The sequence below is a fragment of the Onychomys torridus genome, chromosome 3 (assembly GCF_903995425.1).
Source record: "Onychomys torridus chromosome 3, mOncTor1.1, whole genome shotgun sequence".
In the NCBI taxonomy this organism is placed as follows: Eukaryota; Metazoa; Chordata; class Mammalia; order Rodentia; family Cricetidae; genus Onychomys; species Onychomys torridus.
In genome coordinates this window covers 4,019,931-4,040,448 of record NC_050445.1, presented here as the reverse complement: position 1 = coordinate 4,040,448, position 20,518 = coordinate 4,019,931, and the positions used below count along the sequence as shown (strand labels likewise).

Genomic DNA, 20,518 nt, shown 5'->3' with positions numbered 1-20,518 from the left:
CAAATGAGCTGCCTGGTGGGGTAGCAGCAATCCATCCAGGGTGTCATCAAGGGGAGAAAGGCAGGAAGTGGTGGGATTCCATTACTAACAGCACAGAGCTTGGGCCAATAGAGTAACTCAGGCCAAGTACCTTTTCCCCCACTTATGAAGTGGGAATACTAACGCTCGCTTTGTGGGTAACATCCAGTAATACACTGCACTTGGAAACAGGCAACACAGGGCTCCCACAGCCATGTTTCTCAGATGCCAGCTTAATCCTTGATAAACTGACAGGTAATTAATTTGGCCATACATTATAATGCATGTGTGTGTCCTCAGCTTTTCATTTAATTAGTTGGGCCAGTGGGTTGAGTACTGATAAAGTGTTATTGTAATGACTATCTATATGAAAGTTGTTTAAAACAGCCTATCATTTATCAGACATAAAGACAAGTTTGCTCTCTGGGACTCAGCAGTGAAAGCAAACTGGTGAGTCTCTAAGGGTACAGATGTCAGGAAACTGGGCTTGAGGTTACCACCCCATCACCCATACTTGCTATAATGAAGTATTTTCACACTGGGATCCCATGGCATCAGATTGTTTTGCTTTCTAGTTAAAAGATGGCTTTAGGGTGACACTCCTAATGTCCCTCCACTGTGTGTCCTTGCTTAGTGAATATTCTGCAGTTTCTCATCATCTATCCAGCCCCCTGCATGATGATGGTCCTTATAGAGTCCTGCCCAACCTTGCAAAGACAAGGTTTCTATTGAATCTGCCTCATGCATCCACATGTGGAGGACCACTGGAGAGGTGCATGGAAACTGTGTGTGTGTGTGTGTGTGTGTGTGTGTGTGTGTGTGTGTGTGTGTGTGTGATTCAGTTGGCCACTGACCATTGTCATAGCATTCTGGTGAGTCCTGTATTCTCAGTTTCATTCACTCCTTCATCTCTGTTTCTGTTTCCTCTGTGTGGGGCAGGCAGACAGCCCAGGCTCACCTCCAGGAAGAACCTGTCACTTCTCTGTGTTTTGAGGGCTGGGTGCTGCACCCAAGCAGGGCTCTTCTGCTGAGCAGGAGGCCAGAACTACAGGTCAGATCCACCTGCTTCTTGCCTCTGTCCCTTTGCAGCTGAGACATGTATGCTGTGGCCTGGAAAATCTTCCTCCTCAGCCCGCTGGTCCTATTCTTTTTCTCTACAGGTGACATCCCTGAATCCTCTGCCTTCTCAGTCTCAGCATATTTAAGATCCCACTGGCTTTTCAGGATAGCACACCTTCTCAAGACACAGTGGTCCCTCAGCATCAGGTCAGCATCCTCTTCTTGTCTGAAGAATGCATCATGCTCCAGCCTGGAGCCAGGTCTATTTTCCTTTGCACTTTGCTTCTGGGAAAACTTTATTATTACTACCCGTGCTTTAAATCATTCTAAGTGCTCACAAGAGTTGACAATAATGTATGCACATTATTAATATCTTGTCTAGGTTTTTACATTTGTCATTGTCAATTTATGCTACCTCTCACCAAACCCCATGGTTGACTCGAGATCGTCGGCTACTGTGTGTGTCCTGTGGGTTTAGACAAATGCGTTCTGCCTCACATTACTGTGTCAGTATCACAGGGAATTTCACTGCTAGCTCTCACTTACCGCTCTGGCAACCACTGTCTTCTCAGCTTCTGGTTCTGCCTGTTCTAGAAAGTCCTACATCTGCAGTCTCTTCAGACTGGGCTCTTTTTTGAAGATGATGAGCTCAAGCCCTCAGATTTGTCCTGTTTCCAGGACTACACTCACGTTCACAGTCCTCTCTCTCTTTTTCATTTTCCTAACCCTCCAGGGTCCCTGAACAAACTAGACAAGACAGTGGATAGAAGCACCTTACCTGAACAGCACCTGTCCACATCTAAGCCCTTCTGGCCTCCTTATCCACATATCTTTTAACCTTCCCACTCCATGGTTAACTAGGGTTGGGAGATAGTTCAGCTGGTAAAACTCCTGTTGCATAAGCATGAGGACTCAAGTCCAGATCCCCAGCCTCTATGTAAAAGTTGTGTGTGGAGGCACATGCCTGTGACCCACCCTATCACCGGGGAGGAAGAAAGAAGAGGTTCTCTGGTGCTTGTTGGCTAGACAGTGAGCTCTAGGTTCAGTATGAGCCTGACTCAAAAAATGAGAAGGCCTAGCTCCCTTCCTCACACAGAAGACTACAGCAGTAACCTCTTAATGCATACCCCCGGTGCCAGATGTGCATCCAACCTGTGGCCTACGGGCCACATGAAGGCAATGATTACTACAAATGCAGCCAACACAGAACTCATAAGCTTACTTATAACATTATGAATATTTATTTATATTGCATTTTGTAACTTGATTATGTGGTTCTTGAGTGCAAAATTTATAGATGACAAAGACATCGTGTCCCAGTGTTAAAACGCTGGACATGCTTGACAGTCTGGCCTGTGGTCCCTACCATGTACTAGGTTATTCTGAAATTTGTAGTGTGTATATAAGAGGGAGGGGCACAAAGGGACTTGCTGATTAATTTGGGGGCTGTCTAGTGCCCTTCCCCATCCCTCCTCCTTTATCTTTCTTTATACATTTATTCTAAGAATGTGCATAGGGCTCTATGATGAATCATCTCTGGGTAGAGATAGATTGGTGAAAAAATGATTAAGGAAGAATAAAATGATCTGGACTTCACATAGCTCAAAATAATCACAAGATCCATTCTGATTTTGCTTATTTGAGCAATAAACAAAACAGGGCATAAATCATACTGGATTCTGAAGAGTGAATTAGCGCCCAGCCAAGTTTGCTCATTTATCTTCCAAAGCTATTTTGAGGGATTGAAAAGCTTCCCCAACAGCAATGGCATTTGGGAGGAAGAAAAGCTAAAATTTGCTTTTTTTCCTGGCTCTAAACTTTCATGACTAAACCCCCCCCCCAAAAAAAAAAAAAAAAGAAAAAAGAAAAAACCCTAACATTTTCAATGTCAAGTATTGTGAGTTTTCTCAAGTCTTCTCATATGTTTAGCACAGTGGGAGACAAAAAAAGACATATTCAGACCTAGGTAAGTGCTATCTGTAGTAGGTACACACTGATTACAAATGCAAAGTAGGTCAGCAAGGGGGCAGATTAGTAACCTTCAGCTCCTGAGGGGTCAAGAATAGCATTCACAGTAGTTGAAACCTCCTCAGTCCTGTTGCCCTTTTCATAAACTCTACGTAAGGCATTCACTTAAGTTTGTGGTCAGGAGTCCCATGCCATCAGTACTTCCACGGAGGCTGGCAGCTAACTAAGTTCTGCTAGTGTTAGATCAGTGAAACCACCCTCACCCCTACCTCATGCAGGATCTGGACTCTGATCAGTGAAGTGTGATAGGGCAGGTGGCCTGAACTGCTCCTGAGGGATCCCGTGTGCCTCATGGACACACTGATTGCCAAGTCACATGGAAATAGACTCTGCCCTACTATGGCTCATGTCCCTATGTCAGTCCACCCTCAATGTACCCTGTGAAAGGAAGACATGATACAGGTCAGCGTGGGTCTGGGGGTTGGTTGGACTGTGAAACATTTTGGCGAGATAAGTGTTCTAAAGCAGAGTGAGGTAATGATTGCAAAGCTATTCAAATACTCACAAACCATCGGGCTGTGTAATTTAGATCTGTAAATTAAAGGTATCAGAAGGATGTATCAAAAGACCTTGGCAAGGGAAGCAAGGAGGGAGAGAGAGGAGGAGAAGGGTGAGAAAGACCAGGAGGGAAGGAAGGCATGTTCCAGGCCCTTCTCTTTCATATATCTTCCAGTGAGCTTGAGTTGACCTCCAGTGCAGAGGAAGCCCTGCCTGAACTAACTGGTGCTCACCCTGTTAGAAAGCTTGAATAGTGGGCAGTCCAAGCATCCCATCCTTGTCTATCCTGTACTTCAGGCCAGCTAAAGCCTGCTAAGCCAGGCTCTCTCCTCAAACTGTCGACACAGAGCTAGTAGCACTGGGCAAAATCCACAGGCTAGTGGCAGCATCCTCTCTACTTGGCCCCCACCCTGAAAGCCACTCCCTGCTGCAGGTGAGACCCCAAACTCTGCATTCTCTTTTTCCTATACAGCAGATTCCTCTCATGGTTTCACTCCTCCTGGGGCTGTTGTCAGAGGATCCATCTGGTCAGTGTGTACAGCCACAGATCATCCTGTCAGAACTGGTGGTGTGGGAGTCTGCCACATAAGGATGAAGCAGTGTTGGGCTCATGAGGCCCCAGTCACAATAGAGAAACTGTTTGTTGCTGGAGGTGGCCTGGTTCCTCACCAGTCACTGTGAAGTGAACAAGGTTCTTGGGAGTCAGCCGACAGATGTAACTGCTCTGCTGCTGGTGGAGGCAGATGGGTTGTGTGTACATAATTCTCAGGTTCCTTGTTCCTCCCACAGAGTGTGGCCAGGCTCATTTAGCATGCTGCAACATACTGTTGCCATGCCAGGACTTGCCCTTTTGGAAACTGAAGGACAGTAGGTGGCTCAGGCACCTGGACAGCTCCTCTGTGAGCCTGGGCCTCCTTCAGATGGAATGAGAGAAATGGCTTATCTCTCATCTATATAATTAAACACAGGTCTCCATTCCTTTAAGGACATCTGTGTTCATCCTTCTGCATAATTCCATGTTGGAACAAATGATTACACAGCCTTCCCTGAGCTGGACTCAGGAGGAAGGTAGAGAGTTCTTCCCAGTGTGGGTCATGAGACCAGACTGGAGCCCGTGGAAGACAGGCAACACCATCCTTTAGGATGCTGCTCATGTGGTCCACCATCAAAAGAGGCCATAGGGGCTCTGCTGTCTCCACACCTGGGGTCATTTCCTTTTATCCCTTCCCTTTAAAGTTCTCTACCAACTCACAGGTATGTCTGATCCAACTTTGGGGACCTGCTTTTATTGGTCTTGAGAGCAAATTTCCCAAACCCTTCTCCACCCATGGTTATAGTCTTAGTTAACACAAGCCATATAAAAGATGTACTAATGCCTGAGAACTGGCCTAGCCAAAGGGGCAGCTTGGGCTCAGCAGCTCACTTTGACAGAGGGGACTGAGTACTGGCCGTGCGCTCATGGTGAACTCAGGAACACAGGGCACAGGCCAAGGCTCCAAGCCTCACCAGACATCTATACACATGTCTACACAACAGACATCTACATGCATGTCTATATAACTATGGAGGTGGAGCTTGGAGTTCTGTGGGAGGGGCTTCTGTTATGTGGGACAAAGGAAGCCTTTTGAGGAATTATTTTAAACCAGCTAAAATGTGTGTGTGTGTGTGTGTGTGTGTGTATAAATATATATATATATATATATATATATATATATATATATATATATATATATATATTTCTGTTTAAAGCACAAAGTAAGTGATGGTAGATTGGACTACAGGAGATCATAGGGAAGCTAGCCCTGTGAGACCCTGCAGGGATTCAAGTAGGGAAGTCAACATGAGGAATTAGGAAGCATATCAATGATGAGCCGTCTAGGAGCTAAAGCTTCTGAGATCTCCCAGCCTTGGAAGAACTGCCTGTGTGACTGATTCCCCTCCCTTGCCTCTATCCAGGAGCACTTGATGGAATTGCTAGCCAATGGGTTTGAAGTCTGTGGCAGAGAAACTTCCTTGTGTGCTGGAAGACTCCACCACAAATTCTTAGGACAGTTAGGAGAGTACAGATTTCCCCTCAGTCGGCCTGGCCATTCCTTTCAATTTCTAAAGGCAGAGCTGAGATTGAGCTCACTGGATTAGAGGCTTGTAATCAGACAAGGGCCTGCTATTGAGAATATATATGAGTGTCTGGGGAAAGGCTTCCAGGATGTGGAGAAAGTCCAGGGGCTGCCATGGTCATGGTAACGCCACAGACTGCAGCCAGAGAGAGCTGCAGACACTGTGTTGCCAGGGTGCCTCTGTGTCCTGCTTCAGTCCCAGCACCCCTCTTCTTGAGGCCACCCACCTACAGAAGCAGAGTCAGGCTGAGGATGATTAATGCCACTGGAGGGAAGCGTCCATCCTTACAGATGGGAGCTGAGCCGCAGCAGGGCCAATTTGGGCAATGCCTGACATGATGAGGCCCAGGGCAAGTGTCCTTCCCTGACTCACGGAGCCTCAGCTTCTGGTGGCGCTATAGTCATTAGCAGCCTATGCTGCTCAGGGCCAAGCTTAGCTGGCAGAGGAGGGGTGCTGGGGAAGGAATGGGAGGGAAAAGAAGAGAGCAGAACTCCACGGGAGCAGAGAGAGTCGATTTAGAATTACAGTGGTGAGATGGCAGGATGTAACACGGAAGGCTGGTGGAGTCCAACATGATAAGGCATTCAGTTCATTCTTTAACTGCAGGATTCTCTAGCCTTTTTAGACAGTATTAGTGCAGTAGTGGCACCAAGTACAGCACTAGTACCTAGTGAATTACTAGTATTTGTATTTAGTGCACTGTTTACACCTAGTGTAGTAGTAGTACCTAGTACAATACTTAGTGCAGTACTGGCACTTAGTGGAGTACTGGTACTTAGTACAGCACTGGCAGTGGGTACAGTATTGAGTACACAGCATAGTGCAGGTACCTAGAAATTCATAAGATTTCACACTAGCAATGCCCTGAGTGGGTGTCCCAGCACTTCTAAAGGTCTGCAGGAATTTGCCTTAGGGCCATAGTGTGGTGAATAAGAATTAGGATGCACAGAAAGATATAAAACCTTGACCTTCTCATTTGTTATTACAAACTTGGCTGTCTAAATTTCTGCTTATGGGGAAGATTAATTCCAAAGAGTTCAGGTCCTGCCACCCTCCTGGTGGAGCTGGAGCCTCCTTACTTTGTGGCAGCGGAAAGGACAAATGCCGCTGGCCGGTGGCGGTGAAATTCTAATCTGGACTCTTCAGAAGCATTGCTTCTGTTCAGCCCTTTCTAAACTGTGTGCTCTGGGCACGGTGCTCCTTGAGTGTCTGAAATCCCAGTTTCCCACTGCTGATAGAGTCAAGAGTATCTGGGTGCCAGGACTGTGCCAGGAGAATCTCCACAATTCAGTGCCACTGGGTCTCTGGTATTGTCTTGAAACTCTTGGAACCGGATGGGTGAATCATGATGTGTCCCCATGTGCCCTGTCTATGAAGGCAGCTGCAGAAATACCTACTGGCCAGCCCAGCAGCCTGGGCTGGGCACTGTGCACCCTCTCTGCCTCCGGGGAGTCCCAGCTGCCTGCCTGTCTTTCTCATGGTGCTGTTCCCAGGATGGAATATGTTTAGTGAGACTGAGAAAGCCCTCAGTGTTCTCTCAAGTGAAGCTGTTTCCCAGGTGGGAACCCCATGCCTGAAGATAAACTTCTGCCGTCAACCCATCCACACAGGGAAGCTCTGGATTCCACACTTTATGCCCTAGTCAACACAGGACCAAGCAGGCCAGCCTAGGATCTTTTCTTCCCTTGAATTTTCCTGAGGGGACTGGAGAAAGGTGGTTCTGGCAAAACAAAGTTTTCTTGACATTCTGGCCAAGAAATGAAGTATTCGCCCAGCACATAGAGCCTGAGGCCTCTTCATGATGCTCAAGATTCACTCAGCCTCCATGGCAACCCCACTCCACCTCTAGTCTCATTTCTTATTTGGCCTCATCACTTACAAAGTGTTCCACAGAGGTCATTTAAGGGAAGACAAGGAATCAGCCAGCAGCTCATCAGGTCAGACAATGTCACTCTGAATCCCTGGGTGCCCACCAAGAAGGAAGATGTAGGCTTGCATTGATGTGTTGGGAATATAGCTCTATCCATGCAGAACCAGAGGCTCCAAGCGGCGAGCAGAGCCATTCCCAGCACACTGTAGCATCCTCCAGCTGTGCAATGACCAGGTGGAGGGCAAGAGGCTAAAAAGCTACATATTGAAAGGAAGGTGTGTGTGTGTATGTGTGTGTGTGTGTGTGTGTGTGTGTGTGTGTGTGCGTGCGTGCGTGCGTGCGCGCGCTTGTGCGTGCGCAGGCGCACTCTCTCTCTAAATAGCACAGCTGCTTTGAATAACACTTTGGAATTTTTTTTCTTTTTATCAAACTAACCACATACTAATTATACAGCCCAGCTGGTCTACTTCCAGGTATTTACCCAAGAGAAAGGAAGACATATGTCCACATGCAAACATTCACAGCAGATTCACTCATAACAGCCCCCAATGGGAAACAACTTAGATGTCAATTAGATATATGTTGTAGGAATGCAAACTCTTAGATACACATAATAGGTTACAGGTACCTGTTAAAACATGGAGATCTCAAAGAAGGGCGTCTCCTCCAGGGAAGGAGTCAACTACGTATTGTACAACTCTATGTGCACAAATTCTAGAGAGGTAGAGGGAGTTAGGTGTGCTGGCTCATGCCTGTGATCCTAGCACCTTGGAGGATGAGGCAGGAGGATGACTGTAAATGTGAGGCCAGCCCAAACTATAAAGCAATTTCCAGGACAGTCTGAGATACATATAGAAACTCTGTCCCAATAAGCAACTATATGGGGAGGACAGATAATGTGGTGGTTGCCAGGAACAACCAGAGGGGTAGGAAGGATGTGTAGCACTTTGGGGTGATGCGAATGTTCCGCATCTTGGCTGTGGGTAATACATCTATTGGGCCAGCCTCTGAATGGTGTATTCAGAGAGTGTGAGTTCTGCTGTAAGCAAATTGTACTGCAGTTAGCCCATCATGGGACAGAGTCTGTGCATGCTCTTTTCTCATGTCTTCCCAACCCATCTTCTATATAGACCTGTTATCACACCATCATTGGTGCCTCCATCTTGGTCAAGGCTGCTCTCCATGCTTATTCTAAGCCAATGCTGAAATATGGATGCTATTGCACACACACACACACACACACACACACACACACACACACACACAGAGAGAGAGAGAGAGAGAGAGAGAGAGAGAGAGAGAGAGAAAGTCAGTCTAGTCCTCTGCTAAGAATAGTCCAAAGTACTGAGCAGAAAGGCAGGTGACCAAAACAATGTGAATTGCACCAGATAGCAATGGCTTGCTCCTGTCCACTGTATACCCAGCTCTTGCTAGGCATCAGTTACATTGTGGTGACCATATCACTTGTTTTCTAGGCTTGGCCATCCAGGGGCATCATTCTGATGCAGAGTAGTACTGATCTGCAGACTGATTTGTGTGCAGATGCCCTTGGGGACACAACACAACACACACACACACACACACACACACACACACACACACACACACAACTCTGTCCCAGGAGACTGACATATACGTGCCTCTAATTTTGCACAACTTAAACCTCCTATGTGATTCCTCACACAGAAAGCCATTAGTAGCCCAGAGGAGGAGGGCAATAAGTATATTAGACATACTGACTCATAACAGATTCCCAAGGGCAAGAATCCGAAATGCAGGCGTAAGTTCACACTACATCCCACTAGGTGGAGCCCAAGGGATAGATTAGAATAGGCAGACCTGGGAAGTCTTAGGAAGGTGCTTAACTGGATTGGGCTGCCTTGTAGAAGTATGTGCAGGGTACAGATGCTGCAGTGCTCCCTGTACACCACAGTAGACCCTTATGATGATCTCATAACCACATTGCTCTGGGTGGAGTAACTGTGTCCAGAGAAGCAGCCACTTTTCTGTGCTTACACAGGTGGGATGACTGGCCACAGACGGCTAAATCGAGAAAAGACCAGCACGGGGCGAGGAAGGGGAAGCAGTTACACCCAGTCCAGGGCTCACAGAGTATGGTAACTGTCCGTGGTTCTGGAAATCGCTGTAGGCCCAGAGTACGGTAACTGTCCGTGGTTCTGGAAATCTCTGTAGGCCCCCTCCTTCTCCAGTGCATGCTGTTCTTTTCAGCTTGTTCTCACGTTAGCACTTCTCAAAGGGGTAGGAACAATCTAGTGATGCAGGTTCTGGCAGCTGTGATGGTTGCTCACTTTGTAGAGTCCAAGTGTGTCTCTGTGCATGCACCCGATGGGTCTTGGAGACCAGCATACCATAGGATATCTCCAGAAAGGAAACAGGCTCAGCTGCAGAGGAGCAGGCTTGGATTCTGAGAATTCTCCATGTGCCTTCCTGAGCTTGCTAGCCTTTGTTTTTCTACACACCAGGCTCAATTCATAATTGAGGACATGTCACCAAGGATTGTTTAAAAGGGTATGTGACACAGACACTCAACATCTGCCTTCATTTTCCAAGAAAACACCAGCCACCCACCCATAGGCACATCTATTTGACCTCTCCACCCACTGAACTCTCCCATGGCCCATGTCTACAGGAGCCCACACTGCCCAAACCCCTATCTGAATGTAAGCTGCTCATCTACTCTATGAACAAGTGCTAAGCCTTGATAAGAGCTTATAACATCTCTCTTATGCTCAACGTGTCTTGAGTGTTTTTATCACGCAGAGCAACTACACTAGGTTGGGGTTCAAGTCACTCATTCTCTAAGCACATCCCAAAATTCACCCAACTCTGCTGCTGCCCACGTCCCCTGGGTGGGTGCTCACATTCTAGCCAGTCTGGACGCACTGCAGAGGCCACGCTGGATGGCTTTACCAGGCCTCAAACGTCTCTTCATGTCTTATCTCGGAGAATAAACTAAAAGAAAACTGACTGAGTCACCACCAGGCTCAGCTCAGTGCAGCCTTGAGTTGCCCATCTTCCTTCTTAGATTTTGGAAGGAAGATCTACTTCTCAGAATCAAGATAATACTCAGAGTTACTTTATCAAGTGTGGTTACACAATTTGACAATTTCCAGTTCTCAAGCACAGCAGCCAAGCCTAAATGTGCTAGCCCTCACTCATAGCAGTCGGGAGGCCGAGGCAGGAGGATGACAAGTTCAAGGAGAGTCTGGGCTCATCTGAGTTCTGTTGTTTAATGCAGTGTTAATAATAATGTAGCATTTCAACAAGTATTTTCTGACCTATACTGTGTTTCCTGTCCTTAGTTCTCCAGAGGCTGAGCATGGGCATTACTCCCCCCCCTCTTAAATATGAAACCAAGATCCATGAAATGAAAGGAAAGCAGAGATAGACAGCCAATGGGGTGAGGCTTGATAATTGTATTGTATTGTTATTTGTAATTTTACTATGTGAAAGTTAAAACCTTCCTTTTTTTTTTTTAAAGGGGGAAGTTTTGGGAATATCGCTCTGTATAAATAAAATGCTGATTGGCCAGTAGCCAGGCAGGAAGTATAGGCAGGACAAGCAGAGAAGAGAATTCTGGGAAGTGGAAGAGTGAGGCAGAGAGACTCTGCCAGCCGCCGCCATGACAAGCGAGATGTAAGGTACCAGTAAGTCACAAGCCATGTGGCAACTTATAGACTAATAGAAATGGGTTAATTTAAGATAGAAGAAGTAGAAACAAGAAACCTGCCATAGCCATACAGTTTATAAGTAATATAAGTCTCTGTATGTTTACTCGGTTGGGTCTGAGTGGCTGTGGGACTGGCGGGTGAGAGAGATTTGTCCTGACTGTGGGCCAGGCAGGACCAAAAATTCTCCAGCTACTGTTGACCTTGGAATTCCTGTCACTGAAAAGCTGAAGTTGTGGATGCCTGTGTGTGCTGCTAGGCTGTCTCTCAGGGACCACCCACTTCCTAAATAAATAAAATCCTTGTGCACCCCAGGATACCAGGGGAGTGAGAAGATCTAGGCAGGAGGACCTGTGACTCAGTTCCTTATCAAATACATCGTGGCTTTAAAAAGCCAGGTGGAGCTCCAGGTGTCTAACTGTTGAGAAAGAGGAGGGGCTGCAAGAGCATGAATTGTTGAATCCAAGATTGCAAAAAGCACAGGGGCAAATAGCCAATCGAAAGAAAGCGCATGAATTATGAACCAACAGCTGAAGAGCCCCTAGCTAGATCAGGCCCTCTGGATAAGTGAGACAACTGAATAGCTTGAACTGTTTGGGAGGCATCCAGGCTGTGGGACCAGGATCTGTCCTTAGTGCATGAGCTGGCTGTTTGGAACCTCGGGCTTACACATGAACACATGCTCAGCCTGGAAGGAGGGGACAGGACCTACCTGTACTGAATCCACCAGGTTTAAATGAATCCCCAGGGGTGTCTTGGTCCTGGAGGACATGGGAATGGAGGGGAGGGGCTGGGGGGAAGGTAGGGGTGGGGGCGGGAGGGGGGAGGACAGAGGAACCCATGGCTGATGTATAAAATTAAAACACATAAAAAAAAGGCAAGTCCAATTCTAAAGTAATATAGTTTTTGTGCTTGAGCAAAGTTAGGACACTATTATCCACAGAAGATAGCCTGTCATCTATATAATATCTTTGATACACATTTTAGTTAGCCTCTGAGTTTTCAGACCCCCAAAGTGTCAGTGCTTCCTGATGAAGTTACTGCTCAGTTTTATTAAATTTATTTATGCTACAGGAAGTGTTGATCTTTTCATTTCTTTGTGGGACTTTCAGGATGACCCTAATCAATCTCTCTCTCTCTCTCTCTCTCTCTCTCTCTCTCTCTCTCTCTCTCTCTTTCCCTATCTCTCTCTCTCTCTGTTTTACACACACACACACACACACACACATTTTTAAAGAATTAAGTCCAAAGATAGAACAAATTCAAGGAAAGAATCATGCCAGAAAAATGTTGAGGAGATAAACTGTACCAAAACTTGTTTGAAAAAATTCTAAAAATGATTTTTATTTTTAGTTTTATTATGTGTCTATGTACATGTGCATATCATTTCCTGTGGATGCCAGAAGAGGGCATCATATCCCTTGGAGCTGGGGTTACAGGTGGTTATAAACCTCCCAATGTGGGTATTGGGAACCAAACTCAGGTCCTTTGGAAGAGCAGTGTGTGCTCTTGACCACTGAGCCATCTTTCTAGCAGTGTGCGGCTAATATCCACTGTGGAAAGTTGCCTTATTGAATGGAAATTCTGACATAAAAATTTTTAGTGAAATGCCTTATGTTACCTCTTTATTCCTATTTAAGTAAACAATGCAGGTAAAAGACACATGTCCTTCAAGAATATAGTTCTTAAAAACTTGGTAAGGGAAAGTCAAACAGACCTACCCACAGACACTCGGTGCTGGATTGATGTAGGCTGGGCTGTCTGAAACCCTCATTGTAGCTGTTGCTTCATTATGAATTTGAGTTCTCTCTGGCTCCAGCAACAGAGAGAGAGGCCAAAGCATGATTTAGGGATATGCAACAGAGTAGAGACAGAGAGGCACCCCAATCTCTTCATCTCTTTTGGCTTTTGTTAAATAGGAATGACATCAAGAACTGGAGGGCACTGAAACATTAGCTTGACCCTTCTGTGGCTGGTTAAAAATTCAAGTTAGAAATGACAGACACTCTCATTCTGAATTTGGGATGACCTCTGGCTGGAACACAAAAGGAGGAATGCTGGAAGGAAATGTGGAAATGTGTGGGACAAGTAAGGATCTGTGTGGGATAAGGGAAACTTATCCCAGCACAGTGCTGAACACCCATCACTCCAGCACTTGGAAGACAGAGAGAGTCAGGGGGTTCAGGAATTCAAGGCATGGCAAGCTCAAGGTCAACCTGGACTATATAAGATCCTATCATACAAAACAAAACACCCCAAACCCATGGGCTGGGGAGATGACTCAGTGATTAAGAGCACTGGCTACTCCTGCAGAGGACACAAGTTTGGTTCCTAGCATCCACATGGTGGCTCACAACCATCTGTAACTCCAGTTTCAGGAGATCTGAAGCCTTCTGATCAACAGGGACACTAGGCACATGTGTGGTATACATACAGAAATGCAGGCAAACATCCACACACATTAAAAATAAACCTTTAGTCCTCCAAACACCAAAGAACAACTCTCATTTTTGTAAATGAGTAATGTAAATTGAAATATTTTAATAGATATTTTGGGTTTTATAAGGTAAATGTGCATATCTTCTATTAGAACTTATTAGAAACATAAACTATAAGAACCCAGGCTATGTAATTCCTGTGTGAAGGAACCTTTTGAAAGTTGAGGTTGCAAAAGCTACAGACTGAAAGCTGGCTCAGATCAGAAATCCATCATGCCATCAAACCCGATGAGACTCTGACAGCATCAGAAACTGGTTAGTGCATGAATTTCCCGCCAGGGATCTAAGGACAAAAAAAGAGAAGGTTTGGGAAGATGGAATGATGTCTTTCAGTGGACCCAGAGTGGGCTAAAGTGAAGGAAGGGCGGGATGCTGGCTTCAGCACTCAGTAGCGGCTATGGATGAACAATCTGTCCATTCTGTGTGAATCCATAGGAGATAACCAAACCCGGCATCACTAAAGATCTGATGTCTACAGCTCTAATGTCTGTACTCTGCAAGGTTATATCAGACCTGTCTTTGAATTCCTCCAAAGGGGTGACATTAGGGACACTGAGATTCCAGCTGTGAGGTGCTGGGTGGGTGACTCAGCCTCTCTGGGCTCTCATTTAACATACTGATAAGAATACCAAAAGCTTAACGCTTAACATTTAAGGTACTGGGGCCAAGATTCACAGAGCACAATCAGTACAGGATGGTGACCAATACAACTATTTTTAGTTAGGGATACCCAAAGCAGAGTCCAGGGAGGCTTGTGAAAGTGCTTGCTTTGTAAGCCTGAGAGCATGGTGGTACAGGATTGCAATACCAGGTTTGAGGAGGAGCGGGGATAGGCAGATTGCTGGGGTTCATTGCCTACTTGGTAAGATACTGAGAGACCCTGTCTCAAGAAAAAAAAAAACCCCAAGGTGGATAGTGGCTGAAACTGACTTCTGTCCTCCACCTGCATGCTCACACATGTACACATGCACTCTCTCACACACCTTCACCCTCAATGTGCGTGCATACATACACACACACACACACACACACACACACACACACACACACACACACACACGCCTAGAGTTGCTCACTGGTATTGGGCTCATGTAGGAAGTGAATAATGGCAAGGCTGTCAGTAGATAGGCCCAGAGCCCAGCCTCTCTACCACCCTTAGATTTGCCAGCTGCTTTACCTAACACTCATACAAAATTCTTGAAATCCATTTCTCTTAAATCCTCTCCAATGCAGTAAAATCTTAATATGTCAGGTGTAAACTGTGTGCGGAACCTTGAGCTTCATAAATTTATGTAAGACAGAATGAAATATCCAGCATGTTCCACACATTTATTGCTCCCCGAATGGGGAATGAGTCTCAAGGTATCATTTTATTCTTGTGTGCCGTGACCTTTGAGGATGTCTGTCTGCTTTAAGGTGAGTAAGATGACTCCTATTTCTTGAGTAACATCTGCTGTGATATGCTTTAATGAAAGATTCCTGCAAATGCTTCACTTTTTAAAGATTTATGTCATTGTTTTAAATTATACCTACTTATGTGTGTTTCTGTGTGTGTATGTCATGTGAGTGCAGGTGCACACAGAAGCTTGAAGAGGAAGCTTGGTACCCTGGAGCTGGAGTGACAGGCAGTTGTAAGCCACCAGATGTAGGTGCTGGGAACCGAATTTCAGTGCTCTGGAAAAGCAGCAAGTGCTCTTAACCACAAAACCATCTCCCCTGACCATGGGTATATTCTTTTAAGTAGGTACAGTCACTTTTGGTTTCTTTAGTTTAATGCAGTGACTAAACCTACAGCCCCTGTCAAACACATTCTTGTCTTTATCTCCATGCAGGCACCTCTTTGTCTGCAGTCCAAATGAAGTTACTTCTGCCATGTTTATTTTCAAAGGACATGCCCTCATTCTACCCAAGCTTCACGTAAAACAGACAGCAGTCTAAACATTCATGCTGTGGCTAAATCTCTCTTCCAGAACAATACAGTTTTAGCAGCTCCTGCTGTTTATTGAAGTCTGCCAGGGAAATGTTGTGTCTCAACCTCAACATTTGCAGAAGAAGCTGCCAGATGAGGCTGACAGCACAGGTCTATCTCTTTCAGGACAAGCCCTGAGTGGCTAGCCTTCTCAGAGAGCATTGTGGCCGGAGAGAGAGCACAGAAGGGAATGCAGGAGACGATGGGAGGCTGGGACCAACCAAGATGCCCAGAAACAAAGGATGGAGACTCAGGGGTAGGGTGGGGGCAGAGGGAGGAATAGGGAGAGAAGAGAGAGAAAGGGAAAATATACAAACAGCAAAGTCACGCCTGTGGGCTTTCCAAGGTCAGCACTGCAGCTGCCTCTTAACCTGAGCCAATGGCTTCACCAAACTTACTGGTGTCCTAGCCTGTGGGGCTCAATGGCTAGGTAATATAATTATATCACTAATATATAAAGAAATGTGCCTACCTGGAGCTGAAAAATCTGTCAACACTCCTGCTCATGGCTTCTTTTTCATGTGTGCCCTTGGACTTTAAGCTGTGTATTTTGTATTTTCTTTTAGACAGGGTCTCATGTAGCACAGGCTGACTGCAAAACTCTATGTAGCTCAGGCTGACCTCGAACTTCTGATCCTCTTGCCTCCATGTCTCAAGTGTTGGGATTACAGGATTTACAGGGTTGTGTCACCAGGCCAGGTTTATGCAGTGCTGGGGCTGAACCCAGAGCTTAATTCATCACACTAGGCAAGTGCCTTGCCAGTCGAGTTTATGTCCCTAGATTCCGTACTTGGAGAGACCAGGTAGGCTTATCAAGATAATCAAGGCCGTGAAACAGCAGGAGGCTGGATGGTCTGATAAAGCACCTAGAACTTGCTTCTGGGAACACAATTACACCAGTGAAGAGTGTGAACCACGAACATACACCACCCTTGGACTGCTGGGCAGAGCCAGCTCTTTCTTCCTATGACCAAGACTGACTCATTCCTTTGGCTCCATTCTCAAGGCACTGCTGAATCTGTGGCCACAGTTGTTCACTCACCATCGTGAAGCTGTTTCTGATGCCATGCAGGGACACAAGGGGCTTCCTTCCCATTAGTGAGGATAGAGCCAAGGGCCTGCCTACGAGAGCTGGGTCCCATCTAGCATGCACACCCCATGTGGAGGCACAGGTGATCTTGCTCCACAGAATCAGAGCAGGGAGTGGGCAGCGTTGCTCTAGGGGAGGAGGCTTCCCAGAGGTGCCAGCAGTTGGACTAAGTAACCTCTGCTAACTTGGTCTGGTTATCAGAAGAAGAGCCACAGGGCTTTTCTGATCCATGGTGTCCTATTCCTGCCCTACAGGCTGGGCAGAGCCTCAGCGTCCTCTGTCTCACTTTGTTCTGCAGATTTCCAAGGGAGAGAAAAAGAAAGAACCATCTTACCCGTGAGGAATTTTGCTCAGGACGTAATATCCAGTGTGGGAGTGTTGATATACCTGCAAGAGAGAGAAGGAAAAGAGAGTACTGAGACCAAGGCTGTGATTCCTGGTTTTCAAATTTCAGAATCCTAAGGAACACCAGAGGCAGCCTAGGCAGAGACCTGCAGGCAAAGCCTTAGTGACAACAATTTGCATACCCGGTTTGCAGTACTTCCACCATTCACTAGGTTTATCAGGCAGCCAAGGGCTTGATGTCATCTCCATGGCTACCTGCTTAGTGATTAAATTAGGAGTCTGTGTTTCCATCTAAACTAAATGCATCACAGAACTAATGGAGGCCTGTGGTCATTGGAGCTCATTGGACATGGTCAGTGAGACCTGATTAAGTTAGGAGTCTGTGTTTCCATCTAAACTAAATACATCACAGAACTAATGGGGGCCTGTGGTCATTGGACATGGTCGGTGAGACCTGGCAGGGCAAAAGGCCGTTGAAATTCTGAAGTTCCTGCAGAGTATGGCCAGGGGTCCCCTGGGGCCTCAACTCTGGGTCTGCAATGAGCATGGAACTGGAGGCGAGATTGGGCACACTCTCCACTTGTGATCCAATTTGAGGGACATTTTCTGGCTTCCGAGAGGGGTCAACCAGGGCTCACCGCAAGAGGGGAGTTAGAAGCAGCTGGTGTTAAAAACAGAGAGGGCAGGACACCAGCAGTTTCCAAACTTCAGGAGCCCCTACATTAGGGAGGTCTCTCTTGATCTTTTGAGGCAGGAGAATATTTCCTAATCTGTAAACAGTGAAGAGAATTCAAGTGGGGACCCATGAGAAAGGGAGATACAGCAGCTTGGGAAATGTCAGCATGCCCCTCCAGCTCTGTAGAGAGCCCCTTCTCTAGGGTAGATTAAGAGCCTAGTTCACCCCCACTTATACCTGGGGAACTCCTGAGGGCAGATGCCCTGTGCTGAGGGATTCCTGGCAGCTAGCACATGAAGCTAACTTTCTAAGGATGCTAGGTTTTGAGCTATGGGCTGATCAAGCCATGCCCATCTGCAGCAGCCTTTTTCTCCTGGCTGCTGTAGAGGAAATGGCAAGCCTGTTGAGAGCTGGTCCAAGAATGAATGTCTAATCCCTAACACACTCCCCAGGTTCCTGAGTTCCAGAGAATGGTGGTCATCATTCTCTCTCTGTCCTGCCCTCAAGAAAGTTTACAGACTTCAAGTTGTCAGACTCCAGGACATCATGGAGTGCCGGAAGTGGCCCATCCCCTATTCATATAATGGGCACACCTTAACTAAATGTGCCCTTCCATCCCATCCTCAGAGTCACACATTCCTTACCCAGAATTCTCTCCACTACTCTTCTTCAGGAATCAGAGACAGCCTGGCTGCCGACCACTTATCAAGCAAGTTGTGTGAAAATGTCCTCCTTCCTCTGAGACCTGTAAGAACGAACCCCAATCTGCCTGGTGGGCTTGAAATATCATCAAAGTCCCTGCCATGATGCTGTCTCTTTATCAGTACGCTAATGCAGTATTTTACCATCCTACTTTAATTCCAAAGCAGAACTCTTTCAGATAAAAGGTAAGAGATGTGCAGACGAAGGAGGACAATGAATGGAGAATACAATGCATAACACTGGGGGTGAATTGTGCTGCTGCTGATGGAAGAGAGCATCCCCAAAGTAACACAGAACCTGGTATGGACCACTGAACCAACTTCCAGGGCATTACAGTGGACCAGAAGTTATTTAGAAAAACAGATGCAGATAGATATGAAAGCAAACAGTGTTTAAGTGCCAACAATATTGTGCTTCTAGAGATCTTGAAATCCCTGAACCAGACACATGGGACCCAGGCTGGCATTCTGGATGGCAGTGGGTAGGGAGATGTGGTTCTGTTTTGAAACAACAAGCATTACTCAGCCCTTTACTGCAAGTCCAAGTTCATTGTTGCCAACTGAAAAATCCAGGATAGCACCAGATGAAGAAATATATGAAAAGCTTTGTGCATACATCATGCACAGTAGACTTTGTTCCTACCTAGGACCAAGGGCAGAAACTCACCTATGCCCTGGCTGACCCATCTCTGCAGTCCCCCTTCAATATGCCACCAAACGGCACTGAAATTCTGCAAGCAATTCTTGAAGCAATGACAACGGAAAGGCTAACAAAAAAACCACCTGACACAGACTGTGGAAAGAAGAAAGCACCAGGAGAACTTTCCACTTTCATCTCTATGTCTGCACTAGCAAGGAAAATTACACATCCTTGGGAACTGACATAAACTATCTGGAAAAGAGACTGATCAACTATTATACCCCAGCTAAAGACATCTGGCCTTTTTTTTTTTTTTTAAATCATCTTCTCATCCCCACTGGGACATTTCAACTCTAGTGGCTGTGTCATAGGTCTGAGGCTCTTCTGGAAACGGGTGAAGTCAGTCAAAGTATGATTAGGAAGAAGTCCAAAGGAAGGGTTGAGAGAGCAGGCCCTCCAGAGCTGTGCAGCCCAGGCTGCTCACGGCCTTGTCCTGTCCTTGGCAGCCCAAGCTTGTCCTTACCCTGGCATCTGCCTTCCTACTTTGCTGCTCTTCTGTTGTGCCGTTCTACCAGAACTTTCTGTTGACTCACAGCTAACTTTCCCCGAGAAAACAACATTGTCTCTCTTGCTGGCTGGCTGTCTTCTTTGTCTCCCACATACACTTCCCACAGCAAAGGCCATGTAGAGACACAAGGCAAAAACAAACACAACTTCCTAATACTCTGCAAGTCTTCAGGACTTTCTGCATTCCTTACCTTGACCTTCATGACAACTTCTATCTTAGTTACCTTTCAATGGCTGTTGTTGCAAAACAATATGGTCAAAACAACTTATGAGAAAAAAGTTTACTGGAGTTTCGGGGTTATGACCATCTTGGCAGGGTCCATGACAGCAGGCAGGCAGGCATGATAATCTCATCCACAAGTCTGAAGCAGAGAGATCAACCTGGGGATGGCATGGACTTTTGAAACCTCAAAGCCCACCCCAATGACATACCTCCTTCAAGGTGGCCACATCTCCTAATATTTCCCAAACAGTTCCACCAACTGGGACCAAACATTCAAATATATGAGCCTATGGTGGACACTCTGGCCATTTTTATCCAAACCACCAAGGCTTGTCATAGGAGCAGCCTTTCCTGGCTTCACTTTTCAAATGAAGAAACAGCCTCAGAGTCACAAATCAAGGCCCAAGGTAGCATAATGTAGAAGGAGGTGAGCTCAGGGCTTCAGGTGTGCACACATACCCAAGGCTGTTTCTACACCACCACAATGCTGGTTGGAGAGGCTGTCCCATCAGTCACACTGTCTCTGCCA

The 20,518-nt window shown here is 46.3% G+C and overlaps 1 protein-coding gene across 1 annotated transcript in view; it reads right to left on the bottom strand.

The window, feature by feature from the left end:
• Dpp6 (dipeptidyl peptidase like 6) overlaps positions 1–20,518 on the bottom strand; it is a 671,863-nt gene that overhangs the window by 189,162 nt on the left and 462,183 nt on the right. The window contains exon 6 of the mRNA XM_036181185.1: positions 17,172–17,224. Coding sequence (XP_036037078.1) covers positions 17,172–17,224 — 53 coding nt within the window. The remainder of the gene's footprint in view (positions 1–17,171; positions 17,225–20,518) is intronic.